Source organism: Pleurodeles waltl, chromosome 2_2 (assembly GCF_031143425.1).
Source record: "Pleurodeles waltl isolate 20211129_DDA chromosome 2_2, aPleWal1.hap1.20221129, whole genome shotgun sequence".
Taxonomy (NCBI): domain Eukaryota; kingdom Metazoa; phylum Chordata; class Amphibia; order Caudata; family Salamandridae; genus Pleurodeles; species Pleurodeles waltl.
In genome coordinates, this window is record NC_090439.1 from 610,566,785 (window position 1) to 610,590,515 (window position 23,731).

At 45.8% G+C, this 23,731-nt stretch overlaps 1 protein-coding gene across 1 annotated transcript in view; it reads right to left on the bottom strand.

Annotated features, from left to right (window-relative positions):
* Positions 1 to 23,731, bottom strand: part of LOC138273633 (uncharacterized) — a 1,227,671-nt gene that overhangs the window by 828,172 nt on the left and 375,768 nt on the right. The window contains exon 3 of the mRNA XM_069218896.1: positions 18,335 to 18,460. Within this exon, the coding sequence (XP_069074997.1) occupies positions 18,335 to 18,460 (126 nt within the window). The remainder of the gene's footprint in view (positions 1 to 18,334; positions 18,461 to 23,731) is intronic.

Here is a 23,731-nt window from a genome sequence, read left to right on the forward strand (position 1 = left end):
TAAATGCATGCAGGGGGCATGGAGTATATGCATGTGAACCGTGAGGATGGGTATGTGTGGGCATTTTTTGGTTCTGGTGTTTATAGTCCACTACTGTTGGTATGGTGCCAGTTGACATATGCATCAGACTAACAGCAAACCATACACACCCTCAGCATGGAACTCTCTCTGACTCCATCCACAGGTACCCCCTGCCACAGCAATAACAGAGGGGTACCAGAGACTGCCAGCCCTCCTCGGGATGAAGGCCCCAGTGAGGACAACGCAGCTGGATGTTTGGACAGAGACAGCCTACCTGGCCCATCTGGGACCCCTGGTCAGTCTACCACTCCCTGCCTCACCCTGCCCACAACAAACCCCCCAGTCGACATAACTTTCTCTTTCTGTCTGTGTCACCCATTCAGGTCAACGTCCATCAAAATAAGGGGATTTGGCGTGCCATCAACAAACAAGTGCGGACCCTGGGGGTCCATGCCCAGCGGAGCAACCCTTGTTTCAAGTGGTGGGAGGACCTGAGATGCTGGGCCCAGAAGACCTGTGCGACCCAGGTGGGGATGTCCTCCAAATGAAGGAGGGGTGCCTGTCGGACCCTGACCTCCCTAATGGCCCCCATTTTGGCGGTGGCCTACCCTGAGGGGGATGGGCATTTTAGGGAAGCACAGCAGTCACAAGGGGGTGAGTACTCACTGTACCCTGGGACTTTGCTGGCCATTATTGGGATTGGGTGCCTAAGTGCTGCCATAGTGGCATTTCAGTTAATGTTACATGTGCCTCAAAGTTTGGAAATGGGCAATAGTCCCCCTTGTTGAGTATCTTATGTAGTTGTGTCCTCATGTTCTTCTGTCCATGGATTTTCATCTCCCTGTTCCATATCTCTCAAAGTCGGTAATGTGTAGGTGCACAAATGACATGGGCACATGTTGGCTCCATCTTGACTCTATGATGGATGTGAGTGTCAGTAGTGCCCTAAGCACTGAGTATGACCATCTCCAGCCATCTGCATCAGTGGCTCAGAGGTGTCAGTCCACTCCCATCTGTGTAGGCAAACTGTATATTCCACTGTGCGACTTTCCTTCCATCCCTAGGACTATGTAGATCATGTACTGTATCTGGTCTAGATAGATTGTGGGGCTGACATTACAGTTCCACTACTGAACTGCCCTTCATGGGACAGGAGTACTGGCCTGAGAGCTAACTAGGCATAAATAGGTGATGTGCTGACTGTAATGTATGTGTAGATAAGCAACCTGGGACCCTGATATATGCAGATTTGATAAGGTATGATTGCACTGTTCTAACATTGCTGGAGGCTATCCTTGCGGGGATGTGTCCTTACTATGGGTTGATATTGGTGGTGGTAAGTGCCCTTGGAAATCCAAGATGTGACAACATGGTGTGTATATGGCATGCATAAAGAAGCCCTAGCTTGTTCTCTGCTGCATTGCTGACTGACTGCCTACATCATGTTGACATGGATAGTTGGGGGCACTTTTGATGGCCTGTGACTCTTACAGCTTGCTTGGTTATTAGGTTATGGCAGAGTGGGAGTGGGTTGGGTATTACATTAGACATCTGATGTGAAGTGTCTAGGTGTCTGACTGGTACTGGCCAAATCTGAGTTGTCCTCCATGATGACCTCACTATACTGAGTGGCCATCCATGTGTAATGACAGGTAAGTGTTGTGTGCTCAGTGTTTGGAGTTGACTACACTGTGTTGGACATTTGAAAGTGGACATGGACTATTCAGGTGTTGTCACTGTAGGGAACTACAGAATAAGGTTGTGTAATCTGCACATCCAGTGGGTGATATGGATATGGTTAGGTAAGGTGTGCAATCAGGCATGGTATTGATGGTGCACCCCGGGCATGCTGTGCCAGCTTAAGAGGACATATGTTGGCATAATAGGGATGAATCTAGTAGTGCTGTGCTATTTAAGTATTGCTGTAGGTATAAAGGTTGCCATGCACGTGTGGGAAGTAGTGCCATGTCATGACATGATGTAGGTAATATGCCCTTGCAAATTAGATTGCCTAGCCATGATATGTATAGTGACAGATGTACATGATTAGCTGTGTCAATGGGAGGTTTATGTTTACCATTTTGCCCCCTTTCTCTCTCTCCCTCCCTCCCTCTCTCTCTCTCTCTCTCATTGTGTGCATCAGCATCGTCTGGTGGAGGAAAACTGACACAGGCGAATGGGGAAGCAGCGGCCCACAGGACCCAGGAATGTGGCACCACCGACACTGAGGGACTCAGTGGAGCGGAGGGCCAAGGGAGTGCCACAGGGAGAGTGGATCCAACAAATCATTTTCAGGATCCTCCCCAGTGGACATTCCCTGGCGTTGACGGACCCATCGGGTACCACCCCAGCACAATCTTTGTCCTCCACCACACTTACTAGCACCACCCTCCCAGCTGCTCCCCACCCAGTTGCCCATGCCTGCTGACCCAGGAGGGTGCGCATCTCCTTCATCACTGGCACCTCTGCCCAACCCCAGTCAGCCCTGCTGCCATCAGTGAGGAGGCTATTGACCTCCTGAGGTCCATCTCTGAGGGTCAGTCAACTATTGTTAATGCCATCGAGGGACTGGCAGCTCAGGTACAACAGAGCAATGCATTCCTGGAAGGCATTCATGGTTCCTTGGCTGGCCTCCAGAGATCCTTTCAGGCTCTGGCTACCTCTCTGACGGCAGCGAGTGTCCCTTTGTTTTTCATTCCTCCTACACCTAGCTCTTCCCAATCCCAAACCCCTCTCCCCACACCCATCCAGAGCACACATTCACACATCCACCTCAACAGACATGGTTGGCACTGACCAACACAAGCACCACAAGAGCACCACCAGCATGCACACAGACAACACACACCGCAGACACAACAACATCCATTCCCTGCACAGATTCCCCCATCACCCCTCCATCACAGACACTACCGCTGACACTCCTGCAGGCAGCACATCATCATTTGCAGATCCAGCCACCAGTCCCAACTTACCTACAGTCACCACAATATCAGACTCTAAGGCATCCATCCCAGTCACCACATCTGCACTCACAACAACCACATACACCCCCACATTCAGCACATGTACCATAACTGCAGACACCACCCTAACAGACACTCATCAATCCAGCACAGCATCTCCCAGCACCACCACCAAGACACCTAAATGCCCACACTCATCCACCCAACAGACACCCAGCACACACAAGCATTCAACGCACGTTTACCCAAGACAACCGCAAAGGAACATTTTATGACCATTCCTTCTCCCTCTACTCCCAAAGCCTTTTCCCATGACCACCCCTGTGAACCTAAAAACGTTTCCTGTATGAGTTTTTCCTGTTACCTAACCCTCTTCCACCCCGTGAGACCACGGATCCCTCTGAGTCCCTCCCCAAGTCCAGCCCTTCCACCTCAAAGTCCTCCCAGAGCACCCCTGCTATTGCCCATGCAAAAAAGTAAATCCTCCCAAAGGCTAAGGCCCCTCTCCCAAGGCCAGACCCAAGGACTCCTAGCCCAAACCCAAAGCCAAGGAGCCCCCTCCAAAACCCAAGGACCCCCCTCTCAAGCCCAAAACCCTCCTCCATTCCCCCACTCACCACTGAGATGCCTGTCTGTCCCCTTGATGCCTCTACCCTGTGGAGGTCATTTTGCTGCCATGGGTCAAGTTGGGGCACAGTGAGGTGCCTCTTTTGCTTTTGGCATCCTCGAACATTGGACTTGCCTATGGGCTATTTTGTACATAGTTATATCTTCCTATTTATTTGGTTTACTTAATATATCTGGAACAACTAGATGTTGGCATCCATCGAACATCCATCCAGGTACTTGTCCTACCTTTCTTTCTCCATGTTGGATTTGTGTTTGTGATCCTTAGTTTGTGTGTGTGTGTTGGCTGTGCGTGCTGTTATGCATTGCACGCATGTGTATGTGAGGCCCTGGCGTCAGTCCCGGAGTGATGGGTGTGTATTGTGTTTGTGATATGATTGTGTAGTCACATACATGTGTGTAGCAAAATTGTGTATTGTTCGTGGTGCAATGCATTGTGTTGGTGTTATGTGCAATTTTGGTTTTGTTGTGTGTGTGTTCACGTGTGAGGTGCTAGCTATGTCCCATGCATTGAGTGTGGTGTGGTGTGGGCGTGGTGTGACAAAACCTTTGTTGTATGGGTGTGTGTTAGTGTTGTTGGTTGAGTGGTGTTGTTACGTGTTGTTGTGTATATGTGTTGTGATGTGGATGTGTGCAGTGAGAGTGTTTGGCACAGTGTCTGTGTAGTTATGGTTGTGATGCAGGTCTGTGAGTCGGTGGTGTTGTGTATGAATGTGTTTAACAGTGGCGTTGTTGTGTGTGTACGGGTTGGTGTGTGTGTATATGTCATGTGTGTGTTGGCCGTGGTGTGTGTAGTATGTGTGTGCGTGTGGGTATGTAGAGGTGTGTGTGTTTGTATGGGTGTACGGATACATGTATGTGTGTCCGTCGCAAGGCATCCAGGTTGTGTGTGTTGTGTGTGGGTATCTGCTAATGCTTTCCCTCCAGTGTGTGCTAGGTTTCTACTTACAGTTGATATCTTTCTCGCCATTGCTGGATCTGGCGTGGTTGTACAAGCAGAAGCAGTGGGAGGACTTCAAATTTGGGTTTCATGGTGGCTCCGGTCAGCTCTGTGCTCCTGAAGGTGAGTGTTTCATCTTATATCATCTGTTTCCGCCAGGGTTTTTTTGGCAGTGCGATCGCAGTGGGAGCGCTGCCGGTGTGCAACCTCGTAATGTGTCTGGCGGAAGCATGCTCCCCACCAGTCTGAAGGTGCCTTCCGCTGTCTGCGGCAGTCAGACCGCACTTGCAGTACTGGCTGTGTATTGGCTGTATTCAGTTGGGAAGACCATGATGGTCATAATATGGCGGTCTACCCGCCAGGCCGTTGGCAGTACGACCACCGCTTCCAACATGGAAGTCCCGAGACTGCCAAACGTATAATGACCACCTACGTCTTCCTGCCTGAGTCTGATTTTGCAAATATTTACACATATACAGTAACATTGATTGTAGCAAGACATATTTCTATTGTGAATTCCAATACAATTTCTGATTATTCTATTCTCATTTTGAGGAGTTGTAGTGAATCCATAAAGAAACAACTCACATAATTTTACATCTGCACAATATCATTTGTGTAATCACCATTTTTAATTTGATGTGACTCTTCCTGAAGGGCACAATACTTACGATCTGCATATCTATTCACCATAGAGGCCATATTTATGCCACCCTTATCGGCTATGCACTAAGCCACAAATGCTTCTTGTGTCTTCTGAATTGTATTCATCAAATCCAAAATATACGTTTCATTTTTAATTGGCGCTCCTGAAAATGTCAGAAAACCCCACTGTGACCAGTTCTCTATAACCGGGAACAGCACCGGAACCATACTGACTATCTGTAAATATTGTGACTTTCAAATTGTCTGAAAAACAGCACGCTTTTTGTGAGTGCAATGAATTCTGCTACCTGGGCTGGTGTTATATTTCATAAGGAGAATGCCTCATATGTTTCTGGAATATAGCATACTGCATAAGCAGACTTCAATCCTCCATATTGGTCTCTTACCATCAACAAATAATGCCAGGTCTGCTAGCTCCAGTGGAACTACTTTTACTTGATTTTCTTGACTCTTGTGCATAATTTCTTGATTTTGTGCATAATTTGGTCACCTCAATACAGTTATTATCCAGCTCACAGTCATTTTCATCTTCCGTATCTTCAAAAACCTTGTTTGAAATTGGAAGAGATGTTGCTGGATTCAAAACATTACATTTTCAAATTGAAATATTTTCTACTAAAATAATAGTTTGCTCATAACGTGTCAATCTACAATTCATTATGCACTGTATCCTTGTCAAAAGAATCTCAATTGAATGTGTGACATAGACAATTTATGTATGAGCCATCACATTTTCTTCATTTTGTTAAATTGCCAAACTGCTGGAACCAATTTCACACACCCAAAAGACTTACAGCAAGTGGATTTAATACACCTGAAAGATATGCCAATGGGCTTATAAAACCCCCATGTTCCTGAATGAGAATCAGAAGGCCACGTCCATTTTTTCATAATAAAATAAGAAAAACATCATATTATAATCAGGCATCCCGAGTGCAGACGCATGACTCAAACTCTCTTTCAATTTCTTAAATGCATCATAACACTCATCATCAAATGGTACCGGATCTTGAACATCATCACACATCAACCTCACTAAAGGTTTCACAATCAAGGAAAAGTTGGGACTCCAGTGACAACAGTACCCAACTGTTGTAAAAAAACATTCAAACCTCCCTCTGAGTAGTCTTTGGGCTGAATTTCAGAATTGCAAGAATGCATTCTTTAGACTTCCTTCACACTCTTTTCAATATAATTCCCAAAATAAATGGTGTATTTTTCACAATATTTAATTTTAGTCGGATAAACTTAATTTCCATTTTCAGCTAGATGATTTAAGAGGGCAACGGTATCCAATTTACAGTCCTCTTGTGTCTTTGCTGCTATTAACAAATCATCTATGTACTGAAGCATAGCTGAAATTCATGGTAGTTGTAGGCTCCCTAAATCTTTCTTCAATAGTTCAGAGAAAATTGAAGCACTCTCACTATACTCTTCAATGATTGTATACCATTCTGTTTCCGATAGAATTTGTAACAATATTACTGCTGGATTTGCTACTATGGGGCAAGAAGTTTCAATTATATTATTCATTTTCAGGAGGTCTTGCATGATCTTCTATTTGTCATTCAGCTATTGAATTACCATCACTATTGTATAGAATAGCAAGGACTACCAAGCAATTCTTGAAGATTTCCATGCTCAATCATTTTTTTAATTACTGCTTTAATTCCTTCTTCAGCCTCTCTTGTAAGTCTGTATTGTCTAGTTCTTATAAATATTGCATCTGGTTTAATCTTTGCCAGTGAAATCCCATACCTCTTCCTTGACAGAATGTCTTAAATCCAGAGGCAGGCCATCTTTTGTCAAAACTGGGTACAACTCAACTCTTGTGTCTTCTGAATTAATGTTAAAAACTGAATCCTCATCTTGCATTTCAATTGCTCCAACATCCGGTGTTCAATATACCATGCCGCTCATTTTGCAAAGAATGTCTCTTCCAAGCTCATTCAGTGGACTTGAATCATATTATACAAAATGATGTTTATTCTCAAACTGTCCTGTTTTGACTGGAACATCTGCTGTTACTTGATTCACAATTTGTTTATTACTGACAACTTGAACTTCTTTTCCTGAGAAGGGTAGGTTTGGGACTTTCACAGAACGAACTGTAGAATGGGTAGCCCCCCAATCAATCAAAAAAGGAAATGGGGTGGCCATTAGCTTCTCCATCAAAATATGGCCCAATCTAATCTACTTCCAGGACTGCACCAATCATGCCACCGTCTTGCCCCTTTCCCCCAGGTACTGTCATTGTGAACTACTCCTTGCCATCTCATCATTCAAGGTCACAAGTCATTATTCACAATGATAACCTTACACCTTTGTGTTAGTTTATGTTTGTTTGGGAATTACCAAACTCTAATTTAATAGTAAGTTTACAACTGTGTGGGTTCTACAGTTTGGACAGAGAGCTCCGCAAATAGAAAAATAGGCATGTTGTGTCTTTTTAAGTGTTGTTGACACCCTGGATTTTAGCAAATTCTATTTCTCATATTTTCCTGCATCAGTGGGGCTGGTGACATAGACATTCAAAATGGTTTCTGATTCTGGATATCCTACTGCTCATGCTACCTGTTCAACATCATGTTACCTCTCAGTTCACTTACATTGTGTGTTGAAGATGCATTTGTCCCTGCGCAGGCTACTACTCACTATGTTGACACTCCGAGGTCTAACAAAGACTAACAAAGAATAAATAATTCAAATTCAGTTAGCCTACGGGGAGCCACAGCAACCTGTTACATATCCATCCATGCCAAAAACTTTACATTTTCTTTATTGCAAAACGTTTATGTAAAAATCTTGGTTAAACTCCAAGTCCAACTAATTATCATTCTCAGAAGGTCTTACAAAAATATAAAAATGACTGCTCTGTCTGGAAGCAAAACTACAGCATAAAATATTGTAGATCATTAGAGTCCCATGAATTAATTCTTGAATAACAAGCACAGCCACACCCAACGTTGTGAAGCTAAACTAAGGATTTTACATAATCATTTTGTACTGAAGAAAATTTGAATGTGTACATTTGTTCAGTTTTTTGCATAGATTAACATGGAGTCCGAAGGCTTGGCTCCCCACAGGCTAACTAAATATGAACAGTTACCTCACCGATTTTGTTGAAATTGTTCTGAATTCATCAGAATCCTATTGGGATCCTGTCTACATTCCTTTTTAAAGTGTCCAAGCCTTTCACAATAATGACATGCTATATTCCTTTTCAGCATTTTAACATTTGTATTCATCCCATCTCCTCTGCCTTGCTTTTCTTGATTGATCTCATTCATTCGATTCTACTCAAAATTCATATTTGAATCCTTTCAATTCTGTGATTCTTTTTCCTACAGGTTTTTTTGTCTTGTCTCAAAATATATCACTACTATTTTTGGCCAGTATTAAGATATCATCAATGCTCTTAATCGGCCAATACTAAATTCACTATGTGAATATAATTACTAGTCTCTGTTCATAATCCATTTATAAAAGCAAAAACAAAACCCTTAGCTCCATTTTGCGTTTCTTCAACTCCACTATGTTTCTTGAAATCATGCATCAACCTCTCCTAATAACAATGCACTTATGGGCATTTTTATAAGAGGCGTATGGCAACCTTGCTTCACACAGTGTGATGCAAGTGCTGCACCAGCAATCAGTCATATTTAAAAAATGCTGCATCTTCAAAAGTGTATGTTTTTAAGGCTTGCGTAGGGCAAAAGTTACACAGTATTCAGCTGCTTCAAGCATTATTTAATATGTGCAATGTAGGGGTTCCCCCACAAACTCTGATGCTTATGTAACACAGTATTATTTATCAGTGTAGCACTGCATAATGCATTGTGTGGAAGTGTAACCAAAACCTAGAAATGCACCAGAATTGCTGTGCATAGTCAAGCCAGGCATAGGAAATGACGCAGTGGTTGTGGTATAAAAACATCATTATCACAAAACACTTTGGCAAGGTCAACTATGCCATGGAGGTTGTCACATTGAAACTAGGAGTATCTACAAGACCACCACTACCACGTAGACAGTGAAAGAGGAAGGATTGTATTTTCTGCCAAAGTATTCCCCTCTTTGACCATAGGGAGGACCAAGCAAGTCTTCTACAGTATTGCAGGATTCCCTCATGTGCATGGTGTTATAGATTGAACCCATGTGCAATTTGTGCCTCCTGCAGCCACTGCACACCTATAGCGGAACCAGAATCATGATTATCCAATAAATGTCCTGGAAATAGAGGACCATGAGGGGCTCTTCATAAACATTCCGGCTAAATACCCTGGTAGTGCCCATGATGCCTACATTTTCTGCCACAGCTCATCACAGAGCATTTGATAATGTCTGTTATGGGAATGGCCTTGTTTGAAATGGGGTCTTTAGTTGGCAGTAAGGTTGCACCCTGCCCAAGCAAGGACCCTCACTCTAGTCAGGGTAAAGGGGAACCCCTTGGTAGCTTGGCACGAGCAGGCAGGCTTAACTCAGAGACAATGGGGGTCATTACGACCCTGGCGGTCATGGACCGCCAGGGCCGGGGACCGCGGACGCACCGCCAACAGGCTGGCGGTGCATCCAGGCCAATTCTGACCGCGGCGGTAAAGCCGCAGTCAGAAAAGGGAAACCGGCGTTTTCCCGCCGGTTTTCCCCTGGCCTGAGGAATCCTCCATGGCGGTGCTGCAGGCAGCGCCGCCATGGGGATTCCGACCCCCTTACCGCCAGACTGGTTCTGGCGGCTTTGACCGCCAGAACCTGGTTGGCGGTAACAGGTGTCGTGGGGCCCCTGGGGGCCCCTGCAGTGCCCATGCCAATGGCATGGGCACTGCAGGGGCCCCCTAACAGGGCCCCACCAAGATTTTCAGTGTCTGCATAGCAGACACTGAAAATCGCGACGGGTGCAACTGCACCCGTCGCACCCTTTCCACTCCGCCGGCTCCATTCGGAGCCGGCATCCTCGTGGAAGGGGGTTTCCCGCTGGGCTGGCGGGCGGCCTTCTGGCGGTCGCCCGCCAGCCCAGCGGGAAACTCAGAATTACCGCAGCTATCTTTTGACCGCGCAGCGGTATTCTGACGGCGGTACTTTGGCGGGCGGCGGAGGCCGCCCGCCAAGGTCAGAATGAGGCCCAATGTGTTATTTGTTCCAACACACACAGTAATTCAGTGAACCACTACAAAATGACACAGCACAGGTATAGAAAAATAGAAAATATTTTATCTAAATAACCAAGACCAGGTATGATAAAAATTCACAATACATCATTATCAAAATGATCTTAACACTTAAAAACACAAAAATAGTGCCTATAGGCACAAATGCAGCAATTTGCTGTTTAGCGGCATCGTAATGGAGTCGTTTCCTACAATGCGATGCCAGAGGTGCTGTTTACTGACCTCCATGTACAGTACCTTAGTAAAAAAGTATAAAACAGGCCGGAACATAGAGTCAGAGAGCAAGGTGTCACTGGATCCGATGGGACTTCGGTTCCAGTGCTACAGGGCAGAGGAGCAGTGGCGTTGCAAAGAGACGTTGGGTCCTTACTGCAGAGTGGTGGAGGTGAGGTGGCATCGGTTGCAAGGTGTTGGTCCCTTGGTTCCGGCAGAGGCGAAGTCCAAAGAAGTCATGATGCTGCAGTGCGACCTCAAGGGGTTGCAAGGATGTCACAGGGCCACAGGCGTTGCAATGGCGTCGGACGTCACGGACATTGGACTTACGGCACTCTGATCTCAGCGAGGTCGTGCGGGATCAGCGGCTGTGGCAACGCAAGGCCTGCAGAGTAGTTGGGGTCTTCGCGCTTCTGCCAGGTCCACGGCTTCTGGGGGAGGCAGCATCGCAGTTTCCCTGCAGTGGCGTCCTTCGCTAAGTAACACGGCGTCGTCCGGCGTCATTTGCAGGTTTTTCTCCAGAAATTCACTTCCAGTCGCCCATGAACTGGAATGGCATCCTCTGTCATGCTAGAGTCCAGTACATGTCCCACCTTTAACATACACTGCATCGTGCCCATGGGGCTACCTAGGGCCTACTTTAGGGGTGCCTTACATGTATAAAAAGGAAAGGTTTAGACTTGGCAAGTGGGTACACTTGCCAAGTCGAATTGGCAGATTAAAAAGGCACACACAGATACAGCAGTGGCTTGTCTGAGCCATGATTACAGGGCTACTAGTGTGGGTGGCACAACCAGTGCTGCAGGTCCACTAGTAGCATTTGATTTACAGGCCCTGGGCACCTCTAGCGCACTTTACTAGGGACTTACTAGGAAATCAAATATGCCAATCATGGAAAAATGAATTACACATACATTTTACGTAAGGGAGCACTTGCACTTTAGCACTAGTCAGCAGTGATGAAGTGCCCAGCTAACATTTAGCATACTTCATCCTTAATGTTAGCCCTGACCTTGTCAGTCGCTCTGTAAACCTTGTGTTTAACAGGAGGACTGTCCCAGTGTCTACATCATGTGTAGACAAATGAATGACCCCTGGGATCAAGGAAAATAGAGGGACAAATTGTCCCAACACTTGGCAACAGACTCTCTGTTGCTCTGGGGTCAGTGAGGGGAGGAGGTTCACACCTTCCACAGACCCATCCTTCCCTTTGGCAGACAGGAGGTCAGGAAGAGGCTCACTCTCTTCCTCTACCCCATCATCCACAGCCAAGAGCATTGTCACCTCTGTCCTCTCAAAATAAGGCTTGAGGTGATTGACATGTAGGACCCTCAAAGGATTCCTGGGAGTCCACAAGTTCACCAGATAGGTGACATCACTCTTGCACTCCACTATTTCAAATGGCCTAGTCCACTTGTCTTGGAGAGCCCTAGGTTCCACTGGGGCCATTATCCAAACCTTTTGACCAGACTGGAACTCAACCAGAGTGGCATTTTGGTTGTACCAGCGCTTCAAATTGTCTTGGCTTGCTTTCAGGTTCTTTTGAGCGAGCTTCCTGAAGCGAGCTGCCTGGTTCCTAAAAGGCAGCATGTAACTGAATACATCCTGGGGGGGCTTACTGAAGGCCTTCTCTAAGCCTTCCCTAACCAGACTCAAAGGTCCCCTGACAGGGTGGCCATACAGTAACTCAAAAGGACTAAATCTAAGACCCCTTTAAGGCACCTCCCCGTAGGCGAACAGAAGGCATGGCAAGAGTATGTCCCACTTACGCCTCAAGGGCTCTGACAGGCCCATGATAATGCCCAAGGTGCGGTTGAACCTCTCAACCAGACCGTTAATTTGGGTGGTAGTAAGGAGTAGTGAACTTATAGGTCACCCCACAATCCTTCCACAGAGACTTCATGTATGTAGGTATGAAGTTGGTACCCCTATCAGAGACCACTTCCTTTGGGAAACCCAGGCGGGTAAAAACCCCCATCAGTGCACGTCCCACCACAGGGGAGGTGATTGATCTTAAAGTAATGGCTTCTGGGTACATGGTAGCATTGTCTACCAAGACCAGGATAAACCTGTTGCCCATGGCTGTCTTGGGATCTAGAGGCCCCACAATGTTAATACCGACCCTTTCAAAGGGGACACTGACCACGTGAAAAAGTTGTAGGGGAGCCTTACATTTTCCCCCTCTCTTGCCACTAGCCTGACAAGTTTGGCAAGACCTACAGTGTGCATCTGAATGTCTGCGCATTTGGGGCCAGTAAAAGTGGGTGACAAGTCGTTCAAAGGTCTTTACCTGCCCTGAATGTCCAGCTACAGGCACATCATGAGCCAGACCCAGAGGGAAGGCTCTGAAGTACTGGGGTACCACCAGCACACGGGCTGACCCAGGTTCAGCAACCTTAGGCTAACTACATAGGAGGCTGTCCTCTCAGTAGATCATGTGTGATCCAGACTCACTGCCAGATGCCTGGTCTGCAGCCCACCGCCGCAAACCCCCCAGAGTAGGGTATGTTCTCTGTGCCTCACAGATTGCTTCTGTGGTGGGTCCCTCTTCCTGCTGCCACTGGGTCAGCTCAGGGACCTCCCCCAGCTCAGCCACCTGTTCCCCTGTAGGCTCCGTGGCTTCACCCTCAGGCTCCACCTCCTCCCGGCCTGTGGGAACTTCTGGGGTCGGTTTCCTACACCACTTGCCCTTCCTCCTTCTGGCGGACACCTGGGCCACTCTTTCAGGATCCAGGGTCTCCTGATCACCCTGACAGGCTCCCGTCGACCGGGTGGTCACACACAAGGCCGACCCAACATCTCCAAGAGAGACCCGTGTTCCACCTCTTTCCAAGGGGAAATACTCAAGGGTTCTTTGGACGATCTCACTGTCCCCAAGTGAGACAAGGGTCATCTCATCTGGCTCCCGCCCACGTGGAACCAACTCTTACCCAAGTCCTACACTTGCCAAACCCTGTGACTGAACACCAGTGGGTGTCTGTGCCCACCTGGGACATTTGGGCTGTCCCCTCACATGACCCACCTGGTCACATGTATAACATTTGTAGGGAGCCTCCTGCAGGTTTGCCTTTGGAAAACCAGGGCTTCTTTTCAACGGTGGGCTGGGAATCTATACCCTAGGAACCGGGTTGGGGCCCTTTAGAGAACTCCCTCTGTTTACCCTACCCCTGTATTCTTCTGAGAGGGACCTTGCCCACCCATGGTGTGGTCTCCCCATGCCTCTTATGGAGCCTGGTGCTATCCCAGTGGTCCGCTTTCTGCACACGCTTCCTTTGGTCAGTTAGCTTGCTGTCAATCAGGTGCTGGCGCAGCTCTGGAAAACAAACACTGTACAAGTGCTCCCAAGCAATTAAGATTATAAAGCCCCTCATAAGTTGTTACATTACTGCCCTTCACCCAACCATCCAGTGACCTGCAGAAAGAGTCAACACATTCTAGCCTTCTTGGGATTCTTTCTTTTTGTAGGACGTAAACTTGTCCTTATATTGCTTTGAGGTGAGACCATACCTTGTGAGTAGGGCGTCCTTCTTGATAGAGTAAGTGATTCCCTGAGGATCCCCTAAGGATGTCAGAGTATCCCTCCCCTCTACCTCAGAGTGCTTTCACAGACCCGCCCCCCTCCAATGTGCTTCAGGGACCAAGTTTATGTGGAGAGCAGGCTCATACCCCTTGAATCACAAGTACATCTTATCCTCCCTCTTGTAATCCTTAACTAGGTCTTTGGGAATGTGCACCCTCCTCTAGCTGGCACTGTGGTTCTGCTGCCACCATCCCTACTAGACTACTAGACTAGCTCCTCTGATCTAGTTCCCTCAAACTAAGCTCATGAGCCAGGAGTATCTTCTTCTCCTTTATGGCCATCCTCCTTTCTTCCATCTCCCTTTGCATCCTAAACTCATCTAACTCCAACTGGTGAACCCTCTGTGCCTATCTGTCCAGCAACTCTTCAGGAGTCAGACCCCTGGATGACATACTGCTACCTGCCCGGGAGACCCTTCCCCAGGCATAACAGGGACATCCACTACCACATTATAGTACACTGTGCATCTCCTCACCTTCATCCCGCTGTGTGTCTCCCAGTTTATTTTGCTGTCACTCAGGCCCTCAGTGCCCTTTGCAGCTCCTACTTCCTGATGACGCTCCTAATTGGACAGGCAAGATCCTTACTGAACTGATTCAGTTGACCAGCTATATACCTTTCCAGCTTCTCCAACTCAAACACAGCTCCAGCTGGTGCTCACCTCCAGACCAGTAGAACGCGGTTATTTGGCGGGACGGATAGAAGCTCGGCGGTTTGGCTTCGGCCTAACCGCCAAACTCCTAATTTGGTGGTATTCACCGCTGGCCCACCATAGTCCTACTTCAAAGGAAAGTCTCTCTTGTTTGTGAGATCCTGCCTTGCCAAGGCCAGGCCCCAAACACGCACCAGGGGGTTAAAGACTGCATTGTGTGAGGGCAGGCACAGCTCTTTCAGGTGTAAGTGACCACTCCACTCCTCCCTCCTAGCACAGATGGCTCATCAAGATATGCAGGCTATACCCTTGCTCCCTTTGTGTCACTGTCTAGAGAGAGGTGCAAACAGCCCAACTATCAAACTAACCCACAAATAGGCAGAGTCACAATATGGTATGAGCAAGAAAATGCTTACTTTCTAAAAATGGCATTTTCAAACACAATCTCAAAAACAACTTTACTAAAAGCTGTATTTTTAAATTGTGAGTTCAGAGACCTCAAACTTCAATTGTCTATCTGCTCCCAAAGGGAATCTACGCTTAAATCATATTTAAAGGCAGCCCCATGTTAACCTGTGAGACAGAAATGCCTTGCAACAGTGAAAACCGAATTAGCAGTATTTCTCTGTCAGGACATATAAAAGACATTAGTATATGTCCTACCTTAAACATACACTAGACCCCGCCCATGGGGCTAAATAGGTCCTACCTTAGGAGTGTCTTCCATGTAAGAAAATGGAAGATTTAGGCCTGGCAAGTGGGTACACTTGCCAAGTCGCATTGGTAGTTTAAAACTGCACACACAGACACTGCAGGGGCAGTTTGGAGCCATGTTTACAGGGCTACTAATGTGGGTGGTACAACCAGTGCTGCAGGCCCACTAGTAGCATTTGATTCACGGGCAATTTACGGGCAGTGAAAAGCGCAACGGTGCTGCTGCACCCGACGTACAGCAACATTGCTGCCGGCTCGATTACGAGCTTGCGTCAATGTTGTGGTGATTATTCCTCGGGCTAGAGGGTGGAAACGCCCTTTCTGCCACTGGCCCAGTGGAAAAATCATAATAGGGCAGGCGGGCGGGCAGAAAACCGGAGTGGGGTTTTTCCATCTGAAAGAGTTTGTCGGGCGGTGGAGAAATGAGGCCCTCAATGTGAAAGCCCATCAGGGAGTAGCAAGAATTTACGACCTAAATAACTCGGAATCAACTGGAGGCTGAGGTTTTGTGCAACATATAAGGGTTAAGGATCTTCTGAAAGTCCTGAAAGGTTACCCCTGAGGGTGAGGTCACACAGCTACCTTGACCATACCTTATTACCTTTGCCTTAAAATGTCCACCATGGCATTTCTTTCAGTAGTGAACACATCATGTGCTCATAAGATACTGTCTATTGTTGTGTTAAGATGAAGCCAGATCCATGTTGCTGGTGTTACCTAAGCATTTCCAGTGGGTGGCCCAGTCTCAAGAATGTTGCAACAAAAAGCCTGTGTATGACAAATGTGGGAGTTTTTATTTGTACAGCTCACTCTTAATAAGGGATTTCAGTAGGTCTTATGTTTTACAATAAACTATAATTATGTTTTAACTGTAGTATTTAATGGATGTTAGAAATTGGGTTAATGTTTGACTGGGGTGTGAGCCCTGGTCAAGCATTAACCATAATCCTAATCAGGATGAGGCACAAGCAAAACCCCAAAATAACCTGTACTCAACCCCATGGTAGCTTGGCACAGAGATTTTTTGAGATAATGTGTAAATCATTAGCACAACACTTCAAACTATAAAACTACACCCAAAAAGACCCCACACCAGGTTAGTAAAACAGGGCCTAATTTAATGAACAAAAGAAGACCAAAATGACAAAAACCCAATCAGTAAAACCAGAGATATCAATTTTTAAAGAATAAACTGCAATACAGCGCCTAAAAGCATAACGTGCCAGACAGGGCTATCTGGTCATGCTGGTCCAGGTCAAAGTCAAAAGTTCAGGCTGACTGCGATTGAGCTCTGGTCAGATACCATCCCAAATTAGCCTTGCTGAAGGCTTGCCATATCACATTTATTGCCAAGAGTCTTGTTTGCATGGAGTAAGTTCTCCAGGAGTAAGGAGAGCTTCGCTGTGATAGCATAGAATGAGGAGCAGGCCAGCCATCATGGATGGGTGTGCTGGAGTCACACATTGGCTATCCATGTGGGCGGATGATGCTTACTTTGCGAAGAGACAAAATTGTGGTGGCTTGCACTGAATTTTTATGTGAGTGCCTCATTATTGGTGTGAACAGGCCTGTTTGCAGTCACGAAAAGCCCAAAAGCTTCACATTAAGAGCTTGACAGCCACACCAAGGGCCCAGGACCTGAACAACACCTCTTGGGGGTCAGGAACTTGTTGAAAATGTGTCTGGGAGCTATGAGGAGCTTGAAATATCCCTGAGGATCTGATCAGGTGGCCAGCAGACTAGCCCTTTGAGTCACTATGGGGTCCTGGGTACAAGATAAAGTTGCTGATCCATTTCTTTTTCCCCAGGAAAGAAGGCAGAAGGTTGGCACAACAAGGCAGCAACTCCTTCACAGTAGCAGTCATTCAGATTGGCAGTCCTTTCAGCAGCACAGTAGTCCTTCTTCCAGGCAGAGCATCCACAGTCCAGAGGTGTACTGAAGTGATGTTGTCTGACGTCCATCCTTTAAACATTGGTGCCCTTGTTCTGGAAGGCAGGAGAAGCTCCTGGACAGTGTCTTTGAAGTGCAAGGAATTCCCTGTCACCCCTGCCCTGGCTTCAATCTGGCTGAAGTGACAATGCAAGGTTGTTAGGCCCTTTGCATGTGGACTGGACACAACCTATTCAGGTGGCAGTGAGGCTTTGTCCTGCTCTTCCTTCCTATCCTGCGCAGGGTGGCCCATATAGTTACATCGAAGCTCTCATTGTGTTTGGGTGTCTTGATGGAATACACAAAGCCCAACAACCAACTACAACCAGTCACATGACCAGAGATAGGCGCAGGCACCAAATGGATAAGGCAAGAAAATTTAACATCACCATAAGTTAGGAATTTACATTAGGATTCCAAGGACCGCAAACTTCAAAGGGTCATCTTTTTCCATTTGGAGATTACAATTATAAAATATAATAATAATGCAACTCCAATTTTATCCTATGGGAGACATAGACCTTGCAGTTGTGAAAAATTTATCCTTTAGCCATGCTCTGATCTCAGCCCCTGTATCATCTTTATCCTCTGTTGCCATTCTGGTGACTAGGCAGCCTTTCACCATGGCCCGCACCCAGCCCCTGTGCCCACCGAAACAGCTGCACATAGCGATGCCTATCTGTAGTTGTGCTTTGCATATACATCCAAATACATGTATAATGTGTATATGTGTGTGTACACAAATACCTGTTAAAAAAGGCTCCAATGAGGGAGAATTATGTATAAGCAACAACAGTCAAAAGTCAAATGAAAAACCAACACATCATAATTTGAATATGGCATACGTTAGGCAGCCATACCTGGAATCCTCTGATCTTCATGTCCATCATGATTTTCTCTGCCTGATTAATATCCGATGGGTCATAAATCAAATACACCGAGTTAGGGCGCGTACGAACTGCCTGAGCTGCCAGGTGCCAGTTCTCCTGTAATGATGTCAATGAGTTAGAGGAATTTTTCTCATTATCTTTCTTCAACACAGCAAAGGCAGCAATTCAATCAAAGCTAAATATTTGACCATCTAAATTAATTTTTAAAAGACTCTGCGAAAGGCTCACATTAATGCTGAATACAACTTTGACTACAAATAAGCAGATCTCCTAGCTTTTTTAAAATGCACACATTTTTGATCTGTAATTACCATCCTGAGCAGCACAAAGACGCTTTGTGAATGCCAAGATAGTATTTCAAATTAGATTGTCAGATCTGTACAGGAAACTCTCCAATCTGCGATTTTTAAAAGCCTGCATCATGGTTGGAAAAAAAAAACCTGCAGGACATTGTATTCTCCTGCTTTTTGATGATTTCGATTGTTCACAGTCAGCGACTTCTTACCAAAAGGAAAGGTTGATTTCTGTTTCTTCTTCAATCTTCATTCTTACTTTGCAAAGTTACTTTGATCTTTGAATAGTTTGTGACCTTGACTTTCGAAAACGAGAAGACGTATTTTCCTTACATGGCAAGTAAATGAGTAATACAGAAAGATGAAGCAAAGATAGAGAAAGAGGCTTTTCAATAACCCTGAATGGGGCAAATAGGGAACATTAATTTTGGACTAGAAACCACACTTCAATGTTTCACTGGTACATGTCTCTGCAAACGAATTTATGGAAAGCTTTGGAATGAGTGAACCGCCTTCAGAAGTCAGTGAACTAACACCAACTTTGCAGTTAATCACCCTTCTAAATGCTAAAAAATGTTCACACTTAGAATGACCTAACCCCAGTGATTAGCTTCATTATGCTCAATTACACCATAAGTGTAATTGTCAGAAAGTGGCCATTTTTGGGTGGTCACTCCCATTTTTTGTTGAATTTTATTGCTGGTTTTTAGTTTCTGCACACTGGGGTACTGCTGTCCAGTGCCAGTGTATGTGTCCGAACTTCTGTAGCATGTAAAAAATAATCCATGATAGATAGAAAACCTCCCTTTTAAATATTAGTAGGTCACCTCATTGTAGGCCTTGTAGCCCAAAGGGTAGGATGCATGGTATTTAAAAGTAGGACATGTAGAAAATGTACATTAACATGTCTGTATAGTAGCAGTGCCCTAAAACAAATTTTCAGGGTGGTAGGCCTGGTTGTTCTACGTAGAAAATCAGAGTACAGATCAAAATACTAATATTGTGTCTCATGAAGGGGGCCAGCTAGAAAAATAATTAAACCATTATTTGTAACTGTTGTTAACAATCCGATTCAAAGTGGAGTCAGAATTTTAATAAATATTGAGGAAAGGTAACCTTTAAAAAAGTGTATTTTGCCTGATTAGAGTTTCTGGAGGGTAATTTGCTTTAACTCTCCATCTGTTGCCATCCTGTACTTAGCCTGAAAAAGGTGTGATTGAGGTGTGAAATTCCTCCCAGGAAATCCACAATAGGTCACTGTGTTGACCTGAATAGGCAGATATGACTTCCTTGAGCTTAGTAGGAGGGTTAGGGCTGGGGTTCCCCATAGGGTAAATGTGTGAGTGTCCGCGCACTCTAACTTCCCAAGGCACGCAATCTTTATTGTGAAGTACGCACACTTCACACATTTCACACATCCTGCAGGACACCATTTGCAGGTGCTGCATTTTAAAAACATGAATAGCACGGTCACTTGTGTGTTGGAAAAGCACAGCACAGGAAGCAGCAGTGGTAGCAATCTCATGTGGAAGAGCAAACCACAGTTGAAGAGGAGAGCAGCAGGATAGCATTCCTCTTTCACAGTAGTGTGAGGGACTGCAAAGGGTCAAAGGTTTGGAAGCAAGTGGCTCAAGCACACATGTCACTTGCTGCATTCGTTTTGGAGACAGACGGCAGCAGATGCATACAGAAAGCAGCAGTATATCTAAATAATATAGTTGTTCATTACCTCAGTATATACTCATAATACAAGTACTCATTTGTTTGACCGGGAATAAGCATCTACTGTTCTTGGGCCACTCCTTCACTCCTGAGGGGATAATAATTAAAAAGATAAAGAGCATGCTGCTCACTCTCCCAGGCCCGACTGTCTTCATATTTTGAGCTCTTGCAAGAGTGAGTGATGAAATGTTCACCAGTAAATCATGCAACACAGAAAATATGATTAAGGGCCTCATTCCAAGTTTGGCTGGCGGCGGGCGCCGCCAGCGAAACGGGAACCGCCAAATGGCCGCTCCGCGGTCAGAAGACCGCGGATGCCATTCTGGTTTTCCCGCTGGGCCGGCGGGCGACCGCCAAAAGGGCGCCCGCCGGCCCAGCGGGAAAGACCCTGCAACAAGGAAGCCGGCTCCGATTGGAGCCGGCGGAGTTGCAGGGGTGCGACGGGTGCAGTTGCACCCGTCGCGATTTTCACTGTCTGCAAAGCAGACAGTGAAAATCTTTATGGGGCCCTGTTAGGGGGCCCCTGCACTGCCCATGCCAGTGGCATGGGCAGTGCAGGGGCCCCAGGGGCCCCACGACACCCGTTCCCGCCATCCTGTTTCTGGCGGTGTAAACCGCCAGAAACAGGCTGGCGGGAAGGGGGTCGGAATCCCCATGGCCACAGGGCCAGGGGAAAACCGGCGGGAAAACGCCGGATCCCCTTTTCTGACTGCGGCGGTAGAATGGCCCTGGAAGCACCGCCAGCCTGTTGGCGGTGCTTCCGTGGTCCCCTGCCCTGGCGGTCATGGACCGCCAGGGTCGGAATGACCCCCTAAGTCTCTTCAAATTCAAAAAAGCACCTTTCTCTAACATGCAGAAACTCTGAAGTTTTTACGTCACATAATATCACTGCACTGAGAGGCACGTATTAAAAGTGAAAAATGGTACTTGGAGCCATTCCTGACCTGCCCTAATAACAATGCCATATGGGAGGCAAGTAAGTTGGCATGTGCATCCTGTATGTGGACCACATTCCTATTGATAGAACAACTTTATAGTCTATTAAATTATATACAATATGTTTATACACCACCTGTGCAGAACTCACGTATTTGATGGCACTTTCATATGAGATGATGAAGAAAAAGCTGAAATAAAATATCTGCCTAAGGTCACAAACTTTGATTAAAGGGTGAAACCAGATTTTCTTGTTTGACTTTGTACAAATCAGCCACCAAATGTATAATTTCCACATTTCTTATGAAGCACTTCAAAGACAGGCATTCTGTTTTCTTCCCTCTTGCCATCTCATGTGTTTCAGTTTGTATTGAATGTGAACAGTTACGTATCTCGGATTGTTAGCATTCTTAATAATTTTGTTGCTACAATTCCAGCAGAATGTAATTTGATGTACAGCATGAGTGGTGTACCCAGTATGGCATGGTCCCTAGTGCAAGGAAAAGAATGGGCCCCTTGGCTGCTGTTAAACTGTGAAATACAGCAATAATCAGTGTTCAGTGAGTCCCTCAAGTCTCTAGGCCTGAGGTCAGTACACCTGCTGCCTCAGTGGAAGCTATGCATTACTAACTGCAGCATTTTCTTTTGGAGCCACCTGCTGGCTGTTTAAATGTACTGTGCATGAGCTGATTCTAATAGTACCATTCATGCCGCTAGTGCAGTGGCACCAGGGCCCATTGACCCATGTAAATTGTAGGAGTGAGCGTGATTCCTGCAATTTGCTGTAGCAGAATTACACAAGATGAAGCAGAATTAGGATGTATAACCCAGCATTTAGCATTATTTTGTCCAAAATAGACCCCAGGGTACTATTTCTAGTACGAAATAATGTTAAATGTAACAGAACGTGAATAGTGATGGAAGCAGCTACTCACACTCACCAAATGTGCTCTTGAGGAACGATTTTTCTCCCAATGTACATCCAGCAGTTAGTGCTAATGTCTTAGTACAAAATGCACCCTTGCATCCAAAATGGTCACATGTATGCAAATTGTGACTGCGGGAAAGTGTGTGGAAGAGTTACACAACTAAATACAAAAGTTTTCACCAAAGGGAAACAAAATGCAGTACTTACAGCAGGTGAGTGGGTAAGTGGTGTGGGTGGACTTTGAAGTAGAGTAAATGAAAAAAAGTGTTTGCTGGAGAGTGAAAAGATAGTGTGTGAGATATGAATGTGGATTATTTCAGAAAGTTGTGGGGAGAAAAAGGATGCAAGTCTAACAGAATGAGAGACTACACAGAAATTAGGTGTGAAGGGCATACATTTTCAGTTCACATTATCACAACAAAATAATTGTTATTTATTTGATACAGCTAAAAAGCATTGACAAAGCTGGTAGATCTGGCTTCTTTTAGGTGTATGTTCATTGTTGTGTTATGTCTGGTTGTCGTAACAGAAAACTCTGAACTGCTCCCAAATATTGGTTAGGTTTGCTGCTGCATGAAGCATATGCTTCTGCTTTGCATGTTGTCAGTCATAACGCTTGGAATGGGTTATTAGCTATACTTCTTTTACCATGCCCCTTTTAGAGGTCTTCATGCCACTTAAAGCACTGCGGTATATGTGCAATACTGTAAGGACTCCCTTTGAACTGACACTGTAGGGAATGGTAACCGCATGTTGCCTGTAGCTTCCCCAGAAACCCACTGTAAAAGTGAGTGCATGTCTTCCCAACTTCTTTACACATGCATGCTGGGTCAGAGACATGAGTTCAAACACTCCCTCCAAAAAATGATAGTGGGTACAGTGCATTTGGGATACACCACATACTCTATTATTATGCTATGATCACAAGAACCTGGTGTGATTTCAGCCCCTTTTGTTTTATAGAGTGATGTTTTAATGGCTCTTGGGTTTACAATCAGATGCATTTTCAGTGTAAAGTCACAATTGGGTGTCAGGTTTTAGAGCTGTAGCAGTCGGCTTCCCATTTCTTATTGGTTGTTACAGTATGTCACCCTCATTTTGAAGTGCTATCATCCATTGTACTATAAATCAGTTCAAATGCAACTGTTAGGGAAAAAAAACTCTTCTTAATTAAAAAACGTCTTTATCATATTTTTGGTGGGTCACTTCTGTAACATTTCATGTGAGATCTTCTAAAGGACTGTATCTGCCTAATGTCCCGAGACCGCCGTACAAGTCCTGGTGGCCCGACTGCCTGATTAGGATGTTGCCAGTCGGACAGCCATATCACCACTGCCACTGTGGACTCCTGACCCACCTCAGCCGTGGTGGTAGGGACAGGTGTGGACAATGGAGGCGATGCCGACAGTGGCACCACCATACATATTCCAACCTGCCTTTCCAACGACTTTTCATGCCTATCTCCTGGGCATTGTACTCGCCCCCCTG